The sequence below is a fragment of the Cervus canadensis genome, chromosome 2 (genome assembly GCF_019320065.1).
Source record: "Cervus canadensis isolate Bull #8, Minnesota chromosome 2, ASM1932006v1, whole genome shotgun sequence".
Classification (NCBI taxonomy): Eukaryota; Metazoa; Chordata; class Mammalia; order Artiodactyla; family Cervidae; genus Cervus; species Cervus canadensis.
Window position 1 is genome coordinate 14028239 of NC_057387.1, and position 19678 is coordinate 14047916.

Below are 19678 nucleotides of genomic sequence, written 5' to 3' on the forward strand. Positions count from 1 at the left end.
ACATCATTCATCGTCATCCAGCTTCCAAGAAAATCATGCTGAACTCATTGGGCCTATTTAATGTGAATCAGTCTTTATTCCGCACTTGTGTGGTGCATTAACAAATTCAACATACAAGATAGCATTACATATTGTAGGTTAGCATTACAGCATTATGCAGTTTCACACAATTCATGTTAGCTTTTTCGATTTTTTTCTTTTTTTTTTAATTTGACACGTTTATTTTATTTTTGAGTTTCATTTTTACAAGAGAAGACACAAGGTAAAGAAAGACGACCACATTGGAGAAGGATCATGGTGAGGGCAATGTCACTATTGTGGCCATAATAAAAGCTTTCCAAGAAAAAGGACTTGCATCGTTCCCTCTCCTGAGCAAGCCGCCCCTGTCCCATGAACCAGTTCTATCTGTTCTCATATCCCGAGCACCGCTCCTAAACATGTACATCTTGGCTGTGCTCCACTGAGATGAACTGAAGGAAGACTAACTCATAAAGGGACTTTTTGTTATTAAGAAAAGCTCTTGTCTTCCCAAAGGAATCAAGATAACAGCAGAGAAGGACTGACTCTTGGAAAATCAGAAGTGACCATTCCCTAACCTATTCCCGATCATGAGTGCCTTGTGCGAAAGCTAGAATGTGACTCTCTTGTCTTTCCACTGACTCTTAGGAGTAGGCATTCCTCCTCCACCCTTACCAGTTAGCTCTGGGAGGAACAAATGTGAAAGCCAAAGTCAGCTAAGAAACTTTGGGATGGCTGAGTCAAGGGCACAATGGATCAGGCCTGAGGTACGGGGGAGGAACCTGGTACTGTCTGCCTCTTTGCCTTTTTCTGAGAAAGACACAGAGGCAGTTCCTAGGCTACAGAACTATGGGTCCCTCTCCTGCCACCTCCACCCACTGCTCAGTAGATGCAAAGAATAAAGCTACAAGGAGATGGGTAAGAGAGGAGTCGGGTGAGGCTGTTTTCCCAGACTTATGTCAGGAGGAGCTACAGAGGCACACACAGCAGGGCAAAGTCCACACTCTCTCCACCTGTGGCTTCGCATTGTTTCTGGGAAGGAAACAAAAGCGGGTTGCTCAGCAGTCTCTGATCTTTAGACATTAAGGCGATGAAGAGGAACCATTTAAAATTTTTCCTAATGGGGCTTCAGAATGCTCCTGTCAGATTTACATTAAACTATCTCAAAATGCATTTTTAGAAAACAAAAATTATTTTTGTCTACGTATGATACAGTATTTACATTCCATGGAGTCTTGGATAGAAACCGGTGATGTGAACCCAGCTGATGGTGAGATTGTGAGTCAGATTCTGGGGGCTGGGGGATGACAGGGACAAGAACAGAGAGTAGGCTCTGTGCCTGCTCAGAACTGCTCTGCATTGTCAAGAATCCAGGTTAAAGAAAAAAAAAAGAATGGGGTTGGGGGATCAGGGGACAGATTGGTTTTAAATCCACAAGAGTTATGGAACGGCAGAGGCAACATCACCACTCTCTCCATAGAGACTCAGTTTTTCAACTCTCTTCTCAGAAGCAAGTCAGATAGTGATGTTCTTGTATGAATGTGAAATTTCTGTCTCTACTAATCTTTCAGGCCTTGGTTCAAGCTGCTGCTTACCTGAGTTCCTCTTCAGGCTGGCAAAAATATCTACTGCCTATCCAGGCTTACTTATCATCCATGAAGTCTCTGCCATCTGAAAAGTCTCAACTCTAGAGACATGGCTGGGCTAGGGATAAGGAGACGTGAACTCTAAAAAAGAGGCTGAATCTCTCTCAAGCTCTACTGTCCACTGGCAGATGGAGGACTAAGCTCTGTGGTTTCCCCATGCCTTCATTGTACTTTGAGATTCAGGAGTCCTAAGAACTAAGCACTTTGTTTACAGGGAAAGGATGCTCTGAAAAATCCAAGTTATCTTTATTACTAATTTGTCATGTGCTCATTTTACTCATTTAGTCATTTTTAAGGGCCATTATTAAAAAATTTGAGGAGAAAGAATAATTTCTGAAGGTCCTTTTCCTTACGAAGTAAAACTAACCTCACGTAAACTACTTGAGAAGACTCTAAAGCTTCTCAGTGGTCAGCATTTCTGGAAAAACAAAGGCCAGTCTAACCTTTCAAACCACAGACGATTCCTAACACATCAGCCAACAAATGGCTATCCTTCCAAACACAGCTACAAAGGGCGAGGCACTCATCTCATTTTCCTTGTCGTCATACCTGCATTTGGGATCAGCTAGATACAGTCAATGGTACTATCCTGTAGCTGAATTTGAAGTCCCAAAGCTCTTTCTAGAGAAGTCATCTAGTTTTGTAAACCCAGATTCTACCTAAAAGTCTCATGCCTTCGCGTAACTGATTACATATTAATCAAAGAGAGCTTTTTACCCCTTTCCAGCAGAAGCGCGGACAGCAAACATGCCTCATTTCTCAAATACTCCTGCAAACCCTGCCTTATCCATTCCACCTCTGTATCTTCGCCTACTGCAGACCTCTGGTCCTTAAGCTCAAAGAGCAGAAATGAAAGTGGTAATAGGGGGAAAAGATAGGAATGATGAAAACATGAGGTTTTACAAGAGCAGAAAGATTCTTCCACAGAGGTGGGGCGTGAGAATAACTCTCCAGAGAAGCCCAATAAAAAGAGACCAATTTCAGGTAATCAGCAAATACAATTCGGCACAAGACACAATTTTCATGGATTAAAATCTGTACCTTGATATTGGCAGTTAGGCTAATTTCTTCAGTTTGTATTAGACATGCAAGTATAAGGTTACATTGTTATATATAGACTTGTAGAGGTCTTTCCCTCTCTTTTTTTCCCCATTTGAAAAAAAAAAAAGGATTTCCGAGTGCCTTGCCAAGGAGAAAAATCATCATTGCTAAGAACTGAACTGCAGGTGTGGTCATGTGGGGTGTTCTCTGTGGGGTTTGTGGTGTAAGAAATTTTCTTCTACAACTAAAATGAGGTTTTTGAGTCCGCTCCTCTGGGTCCTCTCTCCCCCCCGCCGCCATGTCCCCGCCCAGCCTGGCCCCAGGGTTAGAGGCGAGGAGAAGAGGATTAGTACTCGCTCAGACTGTGCCACTTGGCCACGGGCTTGCGGGGGCTCTCACACACCTCTCTCCAGTGTTCGGCACCGCTGGCGGTGACACTGTGCGCCCCCAGGATCAGCCTGCCCACCACCTCGTTCTTGGTGGTGCGGTCGAAGTCGATGACCAGGAACTCGATGCTGATGTCGGGCAGGAGGTCAGTGGGGATGTCGTAGATGAAAGATTCGTTGAAGACTGGGTTCAAAGTGCACTTCTTCACGTGGGTTTTCTTCTTGGCAATGCGCTTTCTGCCGTAGTAGACGTTCACCTTGACATAAGGATCTGGGGCCCCCAAAGAAAAAAGGGAGACAGGCCTATGACACAGTCCTCTCCTATACAATGCCAGGGAGGAGGGGCTTCTGCTGTTCATCCCCTTGATGTCCCCTCTCTCACCTCGTGTCGTCTTTGGTGGTTGCACACCAAGTGTACATTGACTGTGTGCACATCTGCCCGCCTGGACAAGGGGTCAAGGAAACCAGGCAGACGAGGAACAGGAAAACTGCCTCAAGTCAGGGCTGAAGAAACGCCGTGACACCAAGAAGCATTTTCAGGGGGGCAGAGGGACTACCAAAAGCTGCAGGCTTTCTGAGAAGTCTCAGCTGGAGCAAGAGCACAGAGGCTGGCGTGCATACCCCTGTGAATACCTCGCCAAAGGTAGAGGCCATTTGCTTACCCAAACATCTCCCTGGTGACATTCATCAGGAAGAGAATGTAGACAGAGAAAGGAACGGGTAGAGGGTGAGAGGTGCCAGGGGTCCTCAAAGGTGGGCGGGGGGAGGCGTCTGGATCACAGGCAAGGGGCGGCGGTGCGGGGAGGGCAGACAGGCAGAGATGGGTTGGAGTAAATAGCTGCTACCTGAGAGGCCGGTGATGTCCATCTTCGGCAGGTGTCTGGCTTTGAGGACCACCACCGTCATTCTCTGTGCCACAGGCTGGTATGACAGAGACACCTGGAGCTCGCCTCTGCTCATGCACTTCTGTGGAGGAGAACCAGAAGGTGAGAAGCCCAGCCGAGGGGGCAGGCCACGCCACAGAGAGCGCGCGGGGCGAAGGAGATGTTCTCCTCACAGCCCTGAGAGTAAACAGGGGCTTCCTGGTGGTCCGGTGGTTAAGACGCCACACTTCCACTGCAGGGGGGCGTGGGTTCGATCCCTGGTCAGGGAACTAAGATACCGCATGCCACATGGCGTGGCCCAAAATAAAATAAAATAAAAAATCTTATAGTAAATAAAATCATTTGCATGGAGAGGCAGCACAGCACAGACTCTGCAGCCACTCTGGCCTGGATTCAAATCCTGACTCTACTGCTTATCTGTCTGAGCTGGGACAAGGTCAGCCCGACTTGACCTCTCTGGATTTCTGCTTCCTCTTCTGTAAGATGGATATGAAAACAGTAGCAACTTCCCAGGACTGGGAAGAGGATTCAGTAAGTTAGTGTGTACCAGAGACACGTACTCTCTCCTGTTCTCTCATTTGGTTCTTGTGATAAAGTTTTGAAGGGAGATAGGAAACTCGCATTTGAGTCTTAACTTTGTCACTTACTCACCAGCTGGCCCTGGGCAAGTACCTGGACTTTCTGGAGCCTGTGGCTCCATTTCACAAGGTGAATATCCACACCTGCTTTACCTGCCCCAGTGCGTGACCTTCAGAGTGTCTTCTCTGGCCGCCCTGGATGCCCATATCTTTGTTTCCCCACCTTGAAATGTTATGCTAGGCTCTATTTTGAGCTTGGAAACAAGACAAAACAAAACAAAAACTCTAGTCCTCCAAGAACATTTTAAATAACATTTGAATACTAATTACATGCCAGGTGCTGGGAATTCAGGGCTAACAGGACTCAGTCATTGTTCCCAAGGATGCAGTAGAAGATTCAGAGATGTAAACAAACATGTTTACTTGTCAGGAGAGTGAGAAGCCTTGGAATTCCCTGGTGGTCCAGTGGTTAGGTCCGGGCTGTCACTATTGAGGGCCTGGGTTCAATCCCTGATCACGGGACTAAGATCCCACAAGCTGCACAGTGAGACCAAAATAAATGCTTCAGTGCTGCTGGGAGATGCAGGGGAGGTTTTGCCAGCTGACATCAGGGCTGAGCTGCTGGGGGGTGAGAAAGAGACACTGAGGCAATGGGCAGAGTGAAGATCCTGCGTGGCAGGGCTGGTCTGGGGCTGAAAGGGTAGGCTATGTTCAGAGAATGGGGAGCGGTGAATGTACCTGATGTTGGAGTGCCGATAGGAGGGATGGGCCAGGAACCTGGAGAGGTGGGTTAGGTGGGAGTGAAGGGCATGGGGTGCGGGGGGAGTAAGCTAACCAAACAGCAGAGCCAGCAGCAGCAGCCAGGCCAAGAGGAGGTCTGTAAGCATAGGGGCGACTTCTGTAAGCATGATGTTACTGCTGTTGTTAATATATTAATAATCATATTCTAGTTAAAGCTGGGGAAGGAACTAAAGACAAAAGTCAGAAAACTTGGTGAAGAGGCTGCTCCCAAAGGCTAGGGAAGAGAGGGTGAGGGCTGCAACCAGGACTGTGGCAGAGGAGACGGACCTGGGACAGGTTTCAGAAAGAACTGTCAGGATTTTCTGGGTGGGGGCGGCTAACTGGATGTAAGTATAGGGGAGAGGGAAGAGAGGAGCGACTGTTTCTTGTGTTTCTTAGGAAGTGGGGTGAGGCTGGGATAAAGAAAACAAAATGTGGCAGCACAGGAGGAATTTAGGACATAATAAGTTAAATTTGAGACAAAAAATTTTGAGACCTAACCATTCCTCCACTATCAAATTTTATTCCTTATACTCTTCATAGCCCCAAAGGAAGGTCATCAACTCGACTTCTTAGATTGAACAAAAATAGACCAAACTCACCACCAGCCTTACAAATGCCACATACCCACCAAAACGACTTGCTGTGCATTAAGTGCCAGGCAATCTGCTAGCAGCTGGGGCTGAAAAGATGCACCCCTACCCTCCAGAAGCTCACAGGCTAGTGTTTGCTCAGGAAAGAACAGCAGTAAATGATCTAATTAGCTCATCAGTGAAAAACAAAGGAAAAACCCTAGTAGCTTATGCTTTGATTGATTATAAGTCGTCACCTCAAGGAATGAACTGTGATAATATTTCCACTTGGTTTAAAAAATTTCTTGAGGCTATGTTTCATACCAGGAGCATATGGAAATGTCTTTCATAGGGTACTGAACGTGACTAAACTTTAAACGTAGCCATTAGCTTTTGAAATTGAAGTACAAAAGAAAATAGGCTTTAGAAATGATTTTCATGGTTTTCTCTGCTAGATGAAGCCCTACATCTTTTCCTTACCCAAAACATACTGTCGGCTCTTGACTATGTCCACAGGACGCACTCTGAGCCAGTTTAAAATCACAGGCTGGTTGCTCCTGCCAACCAGTATACTTCTGGGTCGCTTCCTTTGACATAAGTCAGAACACAGAGAATGTGCACTCATTTTTACTATCAGTCACAGCCCAAAGGCATCAGGAAAGTAATCCCTCAGGAAAAAGAAAATACCTTCCAAAATGTTCAGAACTAAACTGCTCAATACAGTAGCTGGTAGCTACATGTATCTATTTAAATTTTAATTCATTAAAATTAAGTAAAATTAAAATGTTAATTTCTCAGTCACACTGGCCATATTTCAAGTGTTCAGTGTTCACAAGTGGCCAGTGGCTATCATGTTAGATACATGCAGATATAGAACATTTCCATCATCATAGAAAGTTCCAGTGAACAGTGCTGATCTATCTAGAAAGAACTTTTGGATTATTTGGGTCACTGCTCCCCTCCATTTCCATGAATAATGAAATGTTAACTAGTTTTGATATCTACATCTAGGACCATCCTTGAATATTGGTATCTAAATATTAAAAATACAATCTTTTTTTTTAATACAATCTTTAAATATAATCTAATTTTATATACAGAAGAAGGTTGGGGAGGGTAAAAAGGAAATTTTGATTTAAAAAATAAAGTTTATTTGTAAAAATAACATCAATTACAAGATGATACTTAGGTTTTCTGATTATTTGAAACTGTTTAAAGAAAACAAACTGTTTCCTAAATCATCCACTATAGCAGCATAATCACCCTAATCCAAGTCCCATGTGCCTTCCCTAGTTCTTTGGGAAAGTGGACAACTTCTGGTCACCTTCACAATCCTTTCCTCCCCTAAAATCACTCCTCTGGCAACTGTTCTCCATCTGACCCACCCTCTCCTCTCACCTTTGGCCATTTTACATAGGCAGAATGCCCATCGTCATTCAGCTGCCCCTTTGGGATGCCCAAGTCTGCCGCCACAACACCACCTGAATGCCATTTTATTCTGCATTGAAGGCCAGAGTTTCAAGTCCCCCCTCCCGCCTCCCCTTCTCTTTCCACCCAATTCCCATTCCAAGCGGCATTGTCAATGGCTCTTTCTCAAGGGCCCTTTGTCAAGGGCTGGGAGCGAACTGTTTCCCAGCCCCTTCGCCTAGTGAGGTAAAGACCCTGTTGGGGGGTGGGCGAGCAGAGGGACAAGGGGGAGAAAGGGTTTTATCCATGCCTGACAGAGCCGGGAGGCTTTGCTCTCAAGAGTGCAGGATCTTTTCTCAGTCCGTGGAAAACAGGAACAAGGGCAATGGTCCTAAAGAAGACGTTAGGCTGAAGGAAATACTTAGGCGAAGGATAAGTCTATTTCTTATAATTAGCAGAGCCCCTACGGAATGACTTTTTCTAGCCAGAGCATCTTTGCAAAGAGGAGGACTCATGCATCCTCAATAAACCTTTATAGGGATTAGAAGTTCTCAGTGCTACCTCCACATAAATCACAGCCATGAGAAAACAAAAGAAAAAAAGCCTGAACATTCAACCACATCCCTCCTTGTCTTCTCTCCAATACACATACACAGCAACTTTCTTTTTTGGTGTACATGATTTTATTTTTCTATAGCAAATTTCTTTATTGTTTATGGAAAACTGACATTCCTGTTCTTTCTTTCTTTTCACTCCCTTTTGACTAGCCTGGATGACCTCCAAGGTCTCTTGTAAATCTGAGATTTTAAGAATCCTCTCATTCCCATGACCACTGTCCCAGGTCATGAACACCAATCTGGCAGTAGAAAGACAGGAAATGGTTTGGGAAACAATGACATGAAGAAATTAGGAGGAGTCTAACAACTCTCTATTATCCACCCTGTAAATCACTTCTTTCCCACTGTCTCTTCTTTAACCCCAGCCCTCTCTCAATCACTTCCCTTCTCCTTGTGGGGGGTGTATTATGGAAATGTAAATTCACTTTCTTTCTTTTTGAATAAAATACTAGGGGGAAAAAGCTGCCACTAAAGGAAAAAAAAAATCCAGTTCCAAAGTCCAACTCAGAGAGTTTGGGGGTTTGGAGTTTATGCTGTAAACTTCTTTCACTAATAGTCAAGTGTTAATTTTTAATGCTTCTTATCTTTCTGTATATTCATAAGAGCTGAGAATGCTCTCCAAAGTGACCCCATTAGCCTTCATGATCCAGCCAAGACGGAGACTGAGACCCAGAGAAGGTAACTGCATACCCAGAATTAGGCAGTGAAATGGACGGAATCAAAAATCATGACCAGTCCTGGCTTCTTTCAACTGGATTGCACTGCAATAGCGGAAAGGACAAAAGCTGAATTTTCTGCTAAAGGTCAGGAAGTGCAGTTAGGGGTTGGGGATTGTCTAGAGAAGTGCAATTCTCACCAGTCTCCACCCAGGAAACTTTGATCCCATTACTATAAAGGGATACCCTACCCAGATCAGGAAAAGACTCTTTACAGTGTGGACTCTTCCAAAGCAGCTCTAGCTGATGAGCCAAGGGGAGACACAGAAAGAGCAGACTATTGGCTACAGTAGGGAGGATTTAAGGTGGACATTTGGAGGCTGCACTGCTAGGGAATCAGGGGTACAAATGACTAGGGAGATGACAGCCATGACCCAGGATGAGACATAGCCCTGCCCACTGGCACTGGTTGGGGAAAACAGGCTTAGGAAGCCTGGGAGGCTGCAGGGCTCTGGGTGTCCTGTCTGGGGCCTCATCCAGGGAATGTGTTGCTCAGGATCCCACCCTGGCTTATCCCTTCTGAAGGGAGTTAATAAAGTGGAAAGAAGCTTGGCTGTCGCCAAGAGCCCCTGGCAGTTTAGCAAATGCCATTGTCTATGCTCCGTGCCCAGTGTCCTGGATTTGAGGCTTGTTTTGTTCCCAGCCGAAATCAGTCCCTCTCCTTGCCAGTGTGTCTTCCCAGCTGCAGCCTGGCACACAGCCATCCTCCACACTCCGCCGTGGGCTGAGTGCATGAGCCGTGTGGGGGTGTCCAGCTAGCTGGTGGCTTTACCCAGGCTAGTACTCCAGGGAAGGCTATGCTGAGAAGAACCGCCCGGTAGGAGAGCTGAATGAAGGCAGGGGGTAGGGTACTGGAGCTGCTATAATGGGGAGTCAGGAGTCAGGGGAGCGGGCTGGTAGAATCTGGAGGAAAAGAAATGGAGGGAGAAGGGAGGGGATGCAGGGAGATGAAACCGGTCACTGCTGCAGCTTCTGTGCGGGCCTTCTGACTCCAACCTCAGAGGATGCGAGAAGTCCTGCTGTGTTGGACTCAGGGGTGTCTCACTGTATCCTGGCAAGGGACCAGTGTTTATGCCCTGACCAAACACCTCTAATATTCTCTAAAGTGTTCAGACTTCTCCTGGCCCTTGTGAGCTGAGCGTGCCACGCGGCAACAGCGGTTCTCTGGGCAGTGGCGTGACTGGGCTGGTTGCAGTGGGGCAGGCAGAGATGGTGCAGGCAGCAGAGATGGTGAGAGCACAGGGCCGGGGGAAGGGCTCCCTGCCTCCCCTCCCCAGCCTGGCGCGGCACAGCGCCCTGCAGCTACGGCCAAACCTGCTTCCCCGGAGCTCACTGCCCGCTCAGCCCTGCTGGCCTGAGCCTCCTGCCTCCCCACTGAGTCCAGCATGGGTTTGCAGCCGGAGAAGGCAGTAACAGAGAAGGAAGGTACCTGCAGGCAGGGCTCTTTCTGGAAAACGTGCAGGTGTTTTCAGTGACCCTGATATCCTTTCCAAACCTTCTACCATCTTCTCCACTGATCTAGCCTTCCTTGTCTTCCTTTACTTTATCAAAACAAAATGTAAATATCTAAAAAAAAAAAAAAGTAAATATCTACAAATCACATATCTCTCCCAGGGATCAAACTTTAATAATTATAATCCTGGTTAACATTTATGAGAGTTTACTATGGGCTAGGGACTATGCAAATGCATCATTTTAATTCCTTATAAGAAACAGAGACTTAGAGAATTTTTATTTTTTTTTAGACTTAGAGAATTTAAGCAGCTTGCCCAAGGTCACTTAGCTGGTAGAATTTAGATTCAAACTCAGGTCTGACTTCAAAGTCCCTGCTGTGCTATGCTTAGTCTCTCAGTTGTGTCCGACTCTTTGTGACTCCACGGACTGTAGCCTGCCAGGCTCCTTTGTCCATAGGATTCTCTAGGCAAGAATACTGGAGTGGGTTGCTCTGCCTTCCTCCAAAGGATCTTCCCAACCCAGGGATTGAACACAGGTCACCCGCATTGCAGGTGGATTCTTTACCATCTGAGCTACCAGGGAAGCCCAAGAATACTGGAGTGGGTAGCCTATCCCTTCTCCAGGGGAACTTTTCAACCCCAAAATTGTACCGGGGTCTCCTGCATTGCAGGCAGATTCTTTACGAGCTGAGCTACCAGGGAAGCCCCAAAGTCCTTGCTATCAATTCCTTATGTTAAATCCTGAAAAAGGAATGAAACTCTTAAGTGTAAAATTTTAACAACCTCTTTCATAGCACACTCACTATACGATAAATGCCAAGATTTCTTTTTTGTCTTTCTCCTCCACTAAGTAAAAGCTACATGAAGGCAATAAGATGCCAGGTATATTATTCCATTTGATCCTCATAACCCATAAGGAAGGCAATATTATCAGTTCCATTTTACAGATGGGGAAATAATGGTTGAGAAGAGTTAAGTAACTCACTTACATCATACCCCTGGAAAGTGGTGAGCTGGAGGTGAAGCTAGGCAGTCAGATAAGAGCCCTCCTGCCAAACCACAGAACTGCATTGCCTCCCCAGTTGAGAATGAAATGAATGAACTAGTGTGACTGGGAGCACAAATTCTTGCATCCCTGAGAGAATTCAAGAATCAATGCGAGCCCAGTGGAGAGAAGGCAGATGGAGGGCCCTCATGCCCCTCTTAATGCAAACAGGGATGAGAGGAGGAACGGGGAGAGAAGTGTCTGTGGCAAAGGTTTCAGCCTGCGTAAGGGGCCTGAAAGGTAAAGCGGCTGTATGCTATGAATGCTAAGTTGTTTCAGTCATGTCTGACTCTTTGCGACTCCATGGCCTGGGACCCCCCAGGCTCTTCTGTCCATGGGATTTTCCAGGCAAGAATACTGGAGTGGGTAGCCATTTCCTCCTCCAGGGGCTCTTCCTGACCCAGGGATCGAACCCGTGTCTCTTACATCTCCTGCACTGGTAGGTGGGTTCTTTACCACTAGCAATACCAGGGAAAGCCAAAGCAGTTGATGAAGTTGCATTTATAAAACAGTTGTTAAAAGTCACACAGATGCAAGCTTACTTATATCTCTAGGTTTGGGCTGGGAAGGGGAAGCTGAGGGAAAAATTACTGAACTATTTCCATAGTTTCTCAGTTGTAAGGAATAAGTTCACAAGAGGAAGATCACACATTTTGGAGAAGAAATTGGCTCCCATTTGCCTGAAATGATGAGGTCTAGGACTGGAGGGTCAGACTGCTCCAAGCAAGCTGGATGCAGCATCAGGACGTCAACCACTAAAAGCAATTGCAGAAGGCGTTCGCCCTTTTCTCTTCAGGAAGTTGCTTCTTGGAGGAGGCCTAACCTGCCAGGCTCTCTGTCTTACTTTGACCACTGCTCAGTCTTGACATCCAAGAGCTTCCTCTCTACAGCCCGTCCTTGCCATCCATCCCACTTCTCCCTCCCATTCATCCCCTTCTCTCCCCCAACCTACCATCCCTCCCCAACAACTCCTCCTCCTCACCTGGATGTTCCTTTTGATGATGTCCCTGGTCAGCTGTACCTTGCCCGTGCTGGGGTCCACCCCTGCCAGCGGCACCATGACCTCCCCAATGATGTCATCCCGGGAGAAGCGGTCAAAGCTGAGGACGAGGAAGTGCAGGACCAGGTCTTGCAGCTGGCTGTACGGGATGCCATAGAAGGTGAAGGTTTCATCAAACACAGGGTCCAGGGTCTTCCGCAGCACCCTGGTCTTCACCCGATGCCGTTTGTCGGGAAGGATGGTCATTTTGATGTAGGGGTCAGAGCCCTGGGTCTGGTCGTCCATCACGGGCAGCCCATGAGCCTCCTGGATTGTCACCACCAGGGCTTTTTTCGGGAAGTTATAGTCCACTGAGAAGGTGAGGGATCCGAGCATGACATCCTCCTCTGGAGAGGATGGAGACGTGGTTTTGCTCTCCCCGGGGGTCAGGCTTGCAATGGGGCTCCTCAGTTCTTCCCCATAGTCCACTTTGATGGGTAATTGGTCTACACAAGATCCAGAGCTAGGTCCCTTAGGACTCTTGTCTTGGCCCAGCAGGCCAGCCTCTGCTGCATCTACCAACAGGTTCCCACGTCCACCTTCCCTCCCGGGGCCATCTTTGTCTCTCCGCACTTTGATGATTTTCTTCTTGTTGCTGAGGGTTTCTGGGTATATGCTGATGCCTTTGAGCATGTGAATGAACTTGTATGGTGGGTTCTTGTGCTTCTTCTCTGCCTGCTGGTGGCAGCACGTCCAGACAAAGACGGTCACGGAGACACACACCACCAGCACAGAGGCCCCGATAAGGCCGGCGACCACCGGTGACACATCTGAAAGTGGAGACCAGAGATGTGTCAAGGCGGGTGGACCTCAGCCTCTGCCAGAGCACCCCTGCATGGTGCCTCTGGCTGGAGCCAAGCTAATCTGCAACCTACCCTTCTTCAAGGCAAAACTTGCTCATCCAGGCTTATGAACTTCTCCCCTCTCTTAGAGATGCCCTCACCCATCCCTCCAACCCATCCATGGCTCTTTCTTTCCACCAACCTGGATGAAATACTTATCTTCTCTAGAAAGCCTCCCCTGCAGTGCCCCACCTGACTGCCTGTTCTTTTCTTGGCCTTGCCTCTGCACTTATGGACTTGGTTTGCTCATATTGATTTGTGTTTCACATAAAGTGGCCCTGTAAGTGTTATAGGTCACCCTTCTACATAGGAACCATTCACCTCAACTGTTCCACAAGGGCATGAGCTGTGTCTGGTTTCAGGAGGATATTCCACAGCATCCAGCACAGGGTTTGCCACAGTGGGTTTGTGCGGATAGGTAGGGTGGGAGGATGTGGAATTGACTTTGGATGGTTTTGGTAGGGTGCCCAAGGGTGATAGAAGTAGGTGAGTGGTAAGAAGCAGAACTGTGGGCCTAAGTCCTTATTTGAAATATGTTTCAAATTTCAGCTCCCAGGTATTTAAAATACTTGTATTTTAAGGTAAAATACAAATATTTAAAAATAAAACACAAGTATTTTAAATAGGAAGAGATAGGGACCATGGAACATGTCAGACCTTGTCACCTTCCTAGTAAGGTCTTCCCTGACCACCCTATTTAAAAATGTAACCTTTTCCACCCTTGAGACCTACCCTTCTGGCTCCGCTTAATTTTCTCTAAATGACATGACATGAGTTCTCTCACAAACACACACACACACACATATACACAAGAATATATACAAACACTCACATATAACTGTATTAGTTATTGTCTATCTTCACTAGAACGTAAGTTTCCTAAGGACAGGGATCTTGTCTGTTTGTGTGCTGTGCTGAATCACTCAGCCATGTCCAACACTTTGTGACCCCACTGACTATAACCCACCAGGCTTCTCTGTCGATGGAACTCTCCAGGCAAGAATACTGGAGTGGGTTCCCCTGCCCTTCTCCAAGGCGTCTTCCCAATCTTCTGGGGTTGAACCCAGTCTTCTGAATTGCAGGTGGATTCTTTACCTTTTGAGCCACAGGGGAGCCTTTTGTTCATTTCGTTCCTTTCTATATCCCCAGCACTAAAAACACCTAGGAGGTACTTAATATTTGTTAGGTAAACAAATAACTAAGGAGAAAGAGGTTTTTTTTCTTCCCTTCTCTAGTCTTGTCTTTTCCTGCACAAATTGGGCCCCCGACTTAGATAATTAGGTTTAGGGATTTCTTCTCCCTTAAATGCACTGAAGCTAAATTGGGCTTAGGCCTTAAAGATCTAGATAAGGCCTATAGTTATCCATACTATGCATTAGGGTAAGTCTCAAGTAGGGCAGGAGGAACTAAGGAAATAAATGTGATTGTTGCATATTCTAGATTTTTCCTAGAACGTCCTTCTATCAGGCATGTGCCTGGCCTGCTGCCTCACTCACTGCAGGCTTTTGTTCAAACCTCATTTTATCAGAAAACATTTCCTGTCTGTTCCAAGTAAGATAGTATCCCCACTACTCTGATTTATTTATCTTTGTAGCACTTATTACCTCTGGCATATATTTACTTGTCAGTCTTCTCTTACTAGGTAATTTAATAAGAATAGTGACTGGCTGTTTTGTTCACTGCTACAGTCCCAGGTCCTAGAACCACGTGGTACATAGTAAGTGTTCAGTGAACAAATGAGTTTGTGAATTCAAAACAGCTTCCACTTTAGGAGTTTGGGAATAATAGATAACAAACTACTATTTAAGAAATAGATAAACAGCAAGGTTCTACTGTATAGCACAGGAAACTATGTTCAATATCCTGTAATAAACCATAATGAAAAAGAATATATACACACACACACACACATATATATAATTAAATTATTGCTGTACATAAGAAACTAATACAACATTATAAATCAATGATACCTCAATAAAAAAATGAAAAAAAAAACCACCCCAGTTTCCACAGATTGGAGAAAGAGGATGAGGTCAATATGACTACATATAACAGGGATAAATGTAAAATTCTATTTAGCCTTCAAAACCTATTGATAGGAAATAGGAGACCTTACTTGACAAATCTGAGTAGAAACAACTTAGTAGTTTAAGTGATGACAAGCTTGGAGTATACCTAGGCTGACATACTATCAGTACAATGTTTAGATAACAGAGGGGCAGTAAAATTTCATCTGCTCTGCTCATGACACATATGAAGTACTCTATCTATTTCTGACAAGAATAAAAATTGCTGTTTTTGTGTGCCAGTATGATACCCCTGCCAGACACTGTGTTAGAGCTTCCTCAATCTGACTCAAATAACTCACTGAATAGGTCCCATTAATAGCCCAGTTTTACAACTGAGGAAGCTGGGGATTCAAATCTACCCTAGACCACATAGAGGCAAATGACAGTGATGAGATTTAAACCCTGGTTTATCTGACACCAGAATGTCTCTACATTATGGATAAGCAGGATAGAAGAGGACCTAGAAACCATATTAAATGAGGAGAAACTTAAGGAACTGAAGCTGAAGGGTCTGGAAATAACAACTTTCTTTAATTACTTAAGGTACTTTGCTGGAAGAAGGTCTGATCTGATTTTACTTTGGAGGGCAGGTCTGATAACAATGCATACAGGCTACAAGAAGACAGATAAATTGAAAGAACTGAATTATTGTTAGAACTGCCTCTCGATGGCCCAGATTGTTTCCAGAGGCAGTGACTCTCTGAAGATTTTCAGAGACTGGATCACCTTGGTCAGATATATTCTAAAAGGAATTTTCTTAACAAGGATTGGAATCAACATCTCTGAAATTCTCTCTGCCTCAAACATTCAAAGTTCTATGAATGTTGGGACCAGGTAAGAAAAGAAGTGGTTACATTTTGAAATAATATCGATGACTAAATCCATTTAACAAAAAGTATATCAAGGTGACTGTGTCCATGGCCGTACTGAATAATAATAGCATTTATTTTCAGAATATCAGGTGAAATAAAAACTGTTAGGCAGAGGTTTCACATAATGGGAGCAGCCTTGACTGTAAGCTCCTTAAGAGAAGGCAGAAATTACAGTCTATTTAGCTTTGAATCCCTGAGTCTCTTGCATCTAACAGGAGCTCAGTAAATATTTGCTTGAACAATTGACTGGGTTCAACTATAAATCAGCATGGGCACAATCTGAAAAATTGGCTCTCCATTCACCTATGAGAGACTTTCCTGAAAACTGTTTGCTACTGATTCATAACACTGAATATTATCTCTACAAGAAGAGAAAAGCAAGAAACTACCAGGACAAGTATATTTTTGAGAATGATTTGAAAGGGAGTCTAAAGGTCAGGGTTGAGAGACATCTGAGTGATCCTTTTGGCTCTACCATAAATTTACTCTATGATCTTGAGAGATCCCACTGCTGCTTACTATGCCTCAACTTTTACTGCTAGAAAGCAGTGGATCAGTAAAAGAGAAGATGAAGGATGCTTATCTTTCAGGAGGGTAGAGAAGGAAAAAGAGACAGACAGATGAATGGTTAGATAGCATCACCGACACAATGGACGTGAATCTGAGCAAACTCCAGGAGATAGAAAGGACAAGGAAGCCTGGCGTGCTTCAGTCCATGGGGTCGCAAAGAGCTGGACATGACTGAGCGACTGAGAAACAACACAATGCCTCCAACTTCCCTTCCTTTCCCACCTTTGCTCTACTTTCTTCTTCATTTTAGTATCTGTTAATCCCTACGTCTCTCCCCTACACCCAAGGCAGTAAACTAGAAAAATCAGAGATGTTGAAACTCAGGACCCTCTGTCTAGTTTTAGTCAAAAGCTTAGTGGGAAAAGTAAGTTAGAACTAAAAGCTGAAGTGAGTGTTTTCAAGTAGTTGTAAATTGCAGTGACCTGTGCTGCTTGCTCCTTTTGTCCTCCGAGATCAAAGATAATTAATTGAGTGTTGGCTTGGAATATCTCACAAGGGCTATGGAGTTTGAAATGAAGTACTCTATGAGATGTGAAAAAAGTCAGAAGTTCTACAGGGAGTTCTCGGCAGAGACCTTCCATATGGATCTGACAATCTATAAGACACATCTGGGTTTGTCCAGCTCTCTCAGCCTCTGACCAGACATGCTTATTGACACTTCCTTTGCAAAAATAGCCTTTCCTGGTCAAGTAGGCCAGCGTGACACAGTGAAATAAGAGTGAATTTTGCCATCAACTGGAAATTGGTTTAAATCCTAACACTAGCCTAACTAGTTTGACTTTGTCTCCCTTAGCCTTGGTCTCCTCATCTAGCAAATATATATATATATATATATATATTTTATATACATATAAAATAATGAATACACTGGAGGGTATTTATAAGTCTTTTAGTATGTAAAAGGCTGATATAATTTCTTTTCTTTTGTCCACTAATATTTCCTCTAAATGACATCACTATATTATGCTCTACAACAACTGGTTGTGGACAACTGATTTTCAAGGAATCTGGAGCTGCAATTAGAGAAAAGAATATAATGGAAAGGAGGCATAAGAAGAAAAAGAAAGAGCAAGAAGAAAATCACGGAGTACTCATGTGATCGGAAAAGGGACATCAATTTTGGAAATTTAGGACTCAAATAATAAAAATGCAGAAGATGAAGTGGAAGAAAAATATAATCAAGATTTATCCTTGGGGAATCAGTGTGAACCAGTAGTAAATGGGTGTGATCTGTTGTCTGTATACTTTCTCTGATCTGATGTCTTCTTCCTGACATTGAAGGGATAGAGCAGGCTGGGTTCTGTTAATTTCCATAAACCTTCTAGTAGGGAGTGAGAAAAGCCATTTCCTAGTTGGATGTGACCCCACCCTAAACACTGGAGTCTGGATGCTTAAACCTTCTGGATTGTCTGAGACATAGTCTCTTAAAGGAACTGAAGGAACCCAAGGCTGACAGCAACTCTCACCAGCTTCTCCCATCCAAACTGGGATAGGACTTAGGCAGAAGCAGGGCAATTCATTTTTCTTTGGGGGCCAGGAAAACAGCACAGGAAGTTTGCTATCTCAGCACATTTTGGAGGAATCCCCCAGAGGAAAAACTTGCATCTCGAGCTTTTCTTTCCCATCTGCTTCCCTATTTTCCACCCCACTCTCTGCTCCAGGGAGTGTAACTGATCTTGGAGCCTGTAGGGTTGGGTCTGGGACCAGCCGCTCGAGATGACGTAATGCTTTCTCTGGTACACAAAGCGGCCTCCCCCGGGCTCGGCCTCTTGCGCCCCTCCCCCTCCGGCCCGGATCGGGCCCCCGCCAGCACCAGCGCGGGTGAGTCCCCCTTTTTGAAAAGCCAGCCCAGGGAAACAGGGAACAAAGGCCTGAGAAGAAGAGCCTAGGCGCTGCCAGGAGGCCCAGAAATAGACATCACGTCATCCCCCAGCCCAGCAGCGCCAAGCGCCATTTGGTAGCTTCGGACGGACCCCACCATTACGATGCAGAACAGACACGGCAGGGCTCACGTTTCCTCCCAGCGCCAGCATCCAGCTGACCGGCCTCAGGAGTGGCTTCCTTTTTGCTCTCCACCCCCGCACCCCTCTTTCCCCAGAGGCCGCCGCCTCCCCTGGCTGCCTGCCACACAGCCCACGGTCTCCAAGCTGCCATCTTGATGCCCCATCCCCCTTGCCACCTCCCTCCCCCGCAGCCCTGAGGAGTGGGAGGGGGAGGAAGGGGCACCGCCCTGCGTGCCCCAAGGGGGAGGGCTCGGCCTGCCTCACCTCTCCTCCCCCGAAGGAGGGATGCACGTCCTTCGCAGGCTCTCTGTTTCCCACCTCCAGCGGCACTGACTGTGCACCATCCAAGGTTTTCGCATCCCGGACGTCCCCACCCTCGGTGTGACTCCGGCCTGCTCAGGTCCTGCAGCCCATGGCTCAGGTTCGGACGCTGTCCACTGCCCGCGATACCACCACCGTAGGCCCGATTCTACCCACCACCACAGGCCCGATTCTAGAGGGACTGGCACTTGAAGGCCTTGATCTGGGCTGCACGCTCTGCCCAGCCGCTGAGCTCCCTTGGCTTGGCAACGGTTTCACCTACCCCAGGCTTAGTTTGCCAGATTTCTACTTACCAAAGCTAGGTCGGATGTTGGTGATCTCAGCCATGTCGTAATCAGAGGCTATTGCTATAAATGCTTTTGCAATGGTCAGACAAGTCTGGGACCTCCGGTAAGTACCGGAGGCCGCCTCTGCAGAGAGCTAGGTCAGGGGAGGGGGAAGGTATCTGGTGGATGCCTCCTGCGACGGTCTGGTCCCTGGTTGACAGCTGCGGTCGCCTCTTAAGATGCTCCAGGGATGCTCTGAGCTAAGGATGCAGGTGCAGCCAGACTGGTCCTGATGCGAGGTAGGCCCCGCCTTCCTCCGAACGGCCCTCGGCAGAAGACTCCGCCTCTGTCCGAAAAGTTCCGGAAGGCAAGCCCCGCCCCTTTCCGGAAGATCCCTGGGAGGGGACCCCTCCCGTTGCCGAATTTTCAAGAGAATGAGACCCCGCCTACTGATGGGCTTGTGGGTCTGTAAAGCGAAAACCCCGATGCCTGACTAAGGAGAAGTTGTATAAGATTCTTTAGCTCTTGTGATTCCGATTCCCCAGGCTT

General features: G+C 46.2%; 1 protein-coding gene across 3 annotated transcripts; it reads right to left on the bottom strand.

Annotated features, from left to right (window-relative positions):
• Nucleotides 1–52: 52 nt before the first annotated feature.
• SYT11 (synaptotagmin 11) lies at nucleotides 53–19650 on the bottom strand. Of its 3 annotated transcripts, none has more exons than XM_043454303.1 (4): nucleotides 19157–19650; nucleotides 12127–12953; nucleotides 3937–4057; nucleotides 53–3362 (listed from the first exon to the last, which is right to left on the bottom strand). In XM_043454303.1, the coding sequence occupies exons 1-4, from the start codon at nucleotides 19188–19190 to the stop codon at nucleotides 3052–3054; spliced, it is 1293 nt and encodes a 430-aa protein (XP_043310238.1). In that variant the 5' UTR covers nucleotides 19191–19650; the 3' UTR covers nucleotides 53–3051. The 3 variants fall into 3 exon arrangements, with proteins under 3 accessions (XP_043310238.1, XP_043310232.1, XP_043310247.1); XM_043454297.1 differs by having other exon boundaries at nucleotides 3934–4057; nucleotides 19157–19604; XM_043454312.1 differs by lacking the exon at nucleotides 19157–19650 and adding an exon at nucleotides 18807–19150 and having other exon boundaries at nucleotides 3934–4057.
• Between the last annotated feature and the right edge of the window lie 28 nt (nucleotides 19651–19678).

Bases quoted from the DNA above. Each gene is read 5' to 3' on its own strand.
- SYT11 (XM_043454297.1), bottom strand. From the start codon at position 19,190: ATGGCTGAGATCACCAACATCCGACCTAGCTTTG. The intron at 4,058-12,126 runs GTGAGGAGGAGG...TCTCCTCCACAG, and splicing joins TCATCAAAAGGAACATCCAG to AAGTGCATGAGCAGAGGCGA. The intron at 3,363-3,933 runs GCAGCTATTTAC...TGGGGGCCCCAG, and splicing joins CATCACCGGCCTCTCAGGTA to ATCCTTATGTCAAGGTGAAC.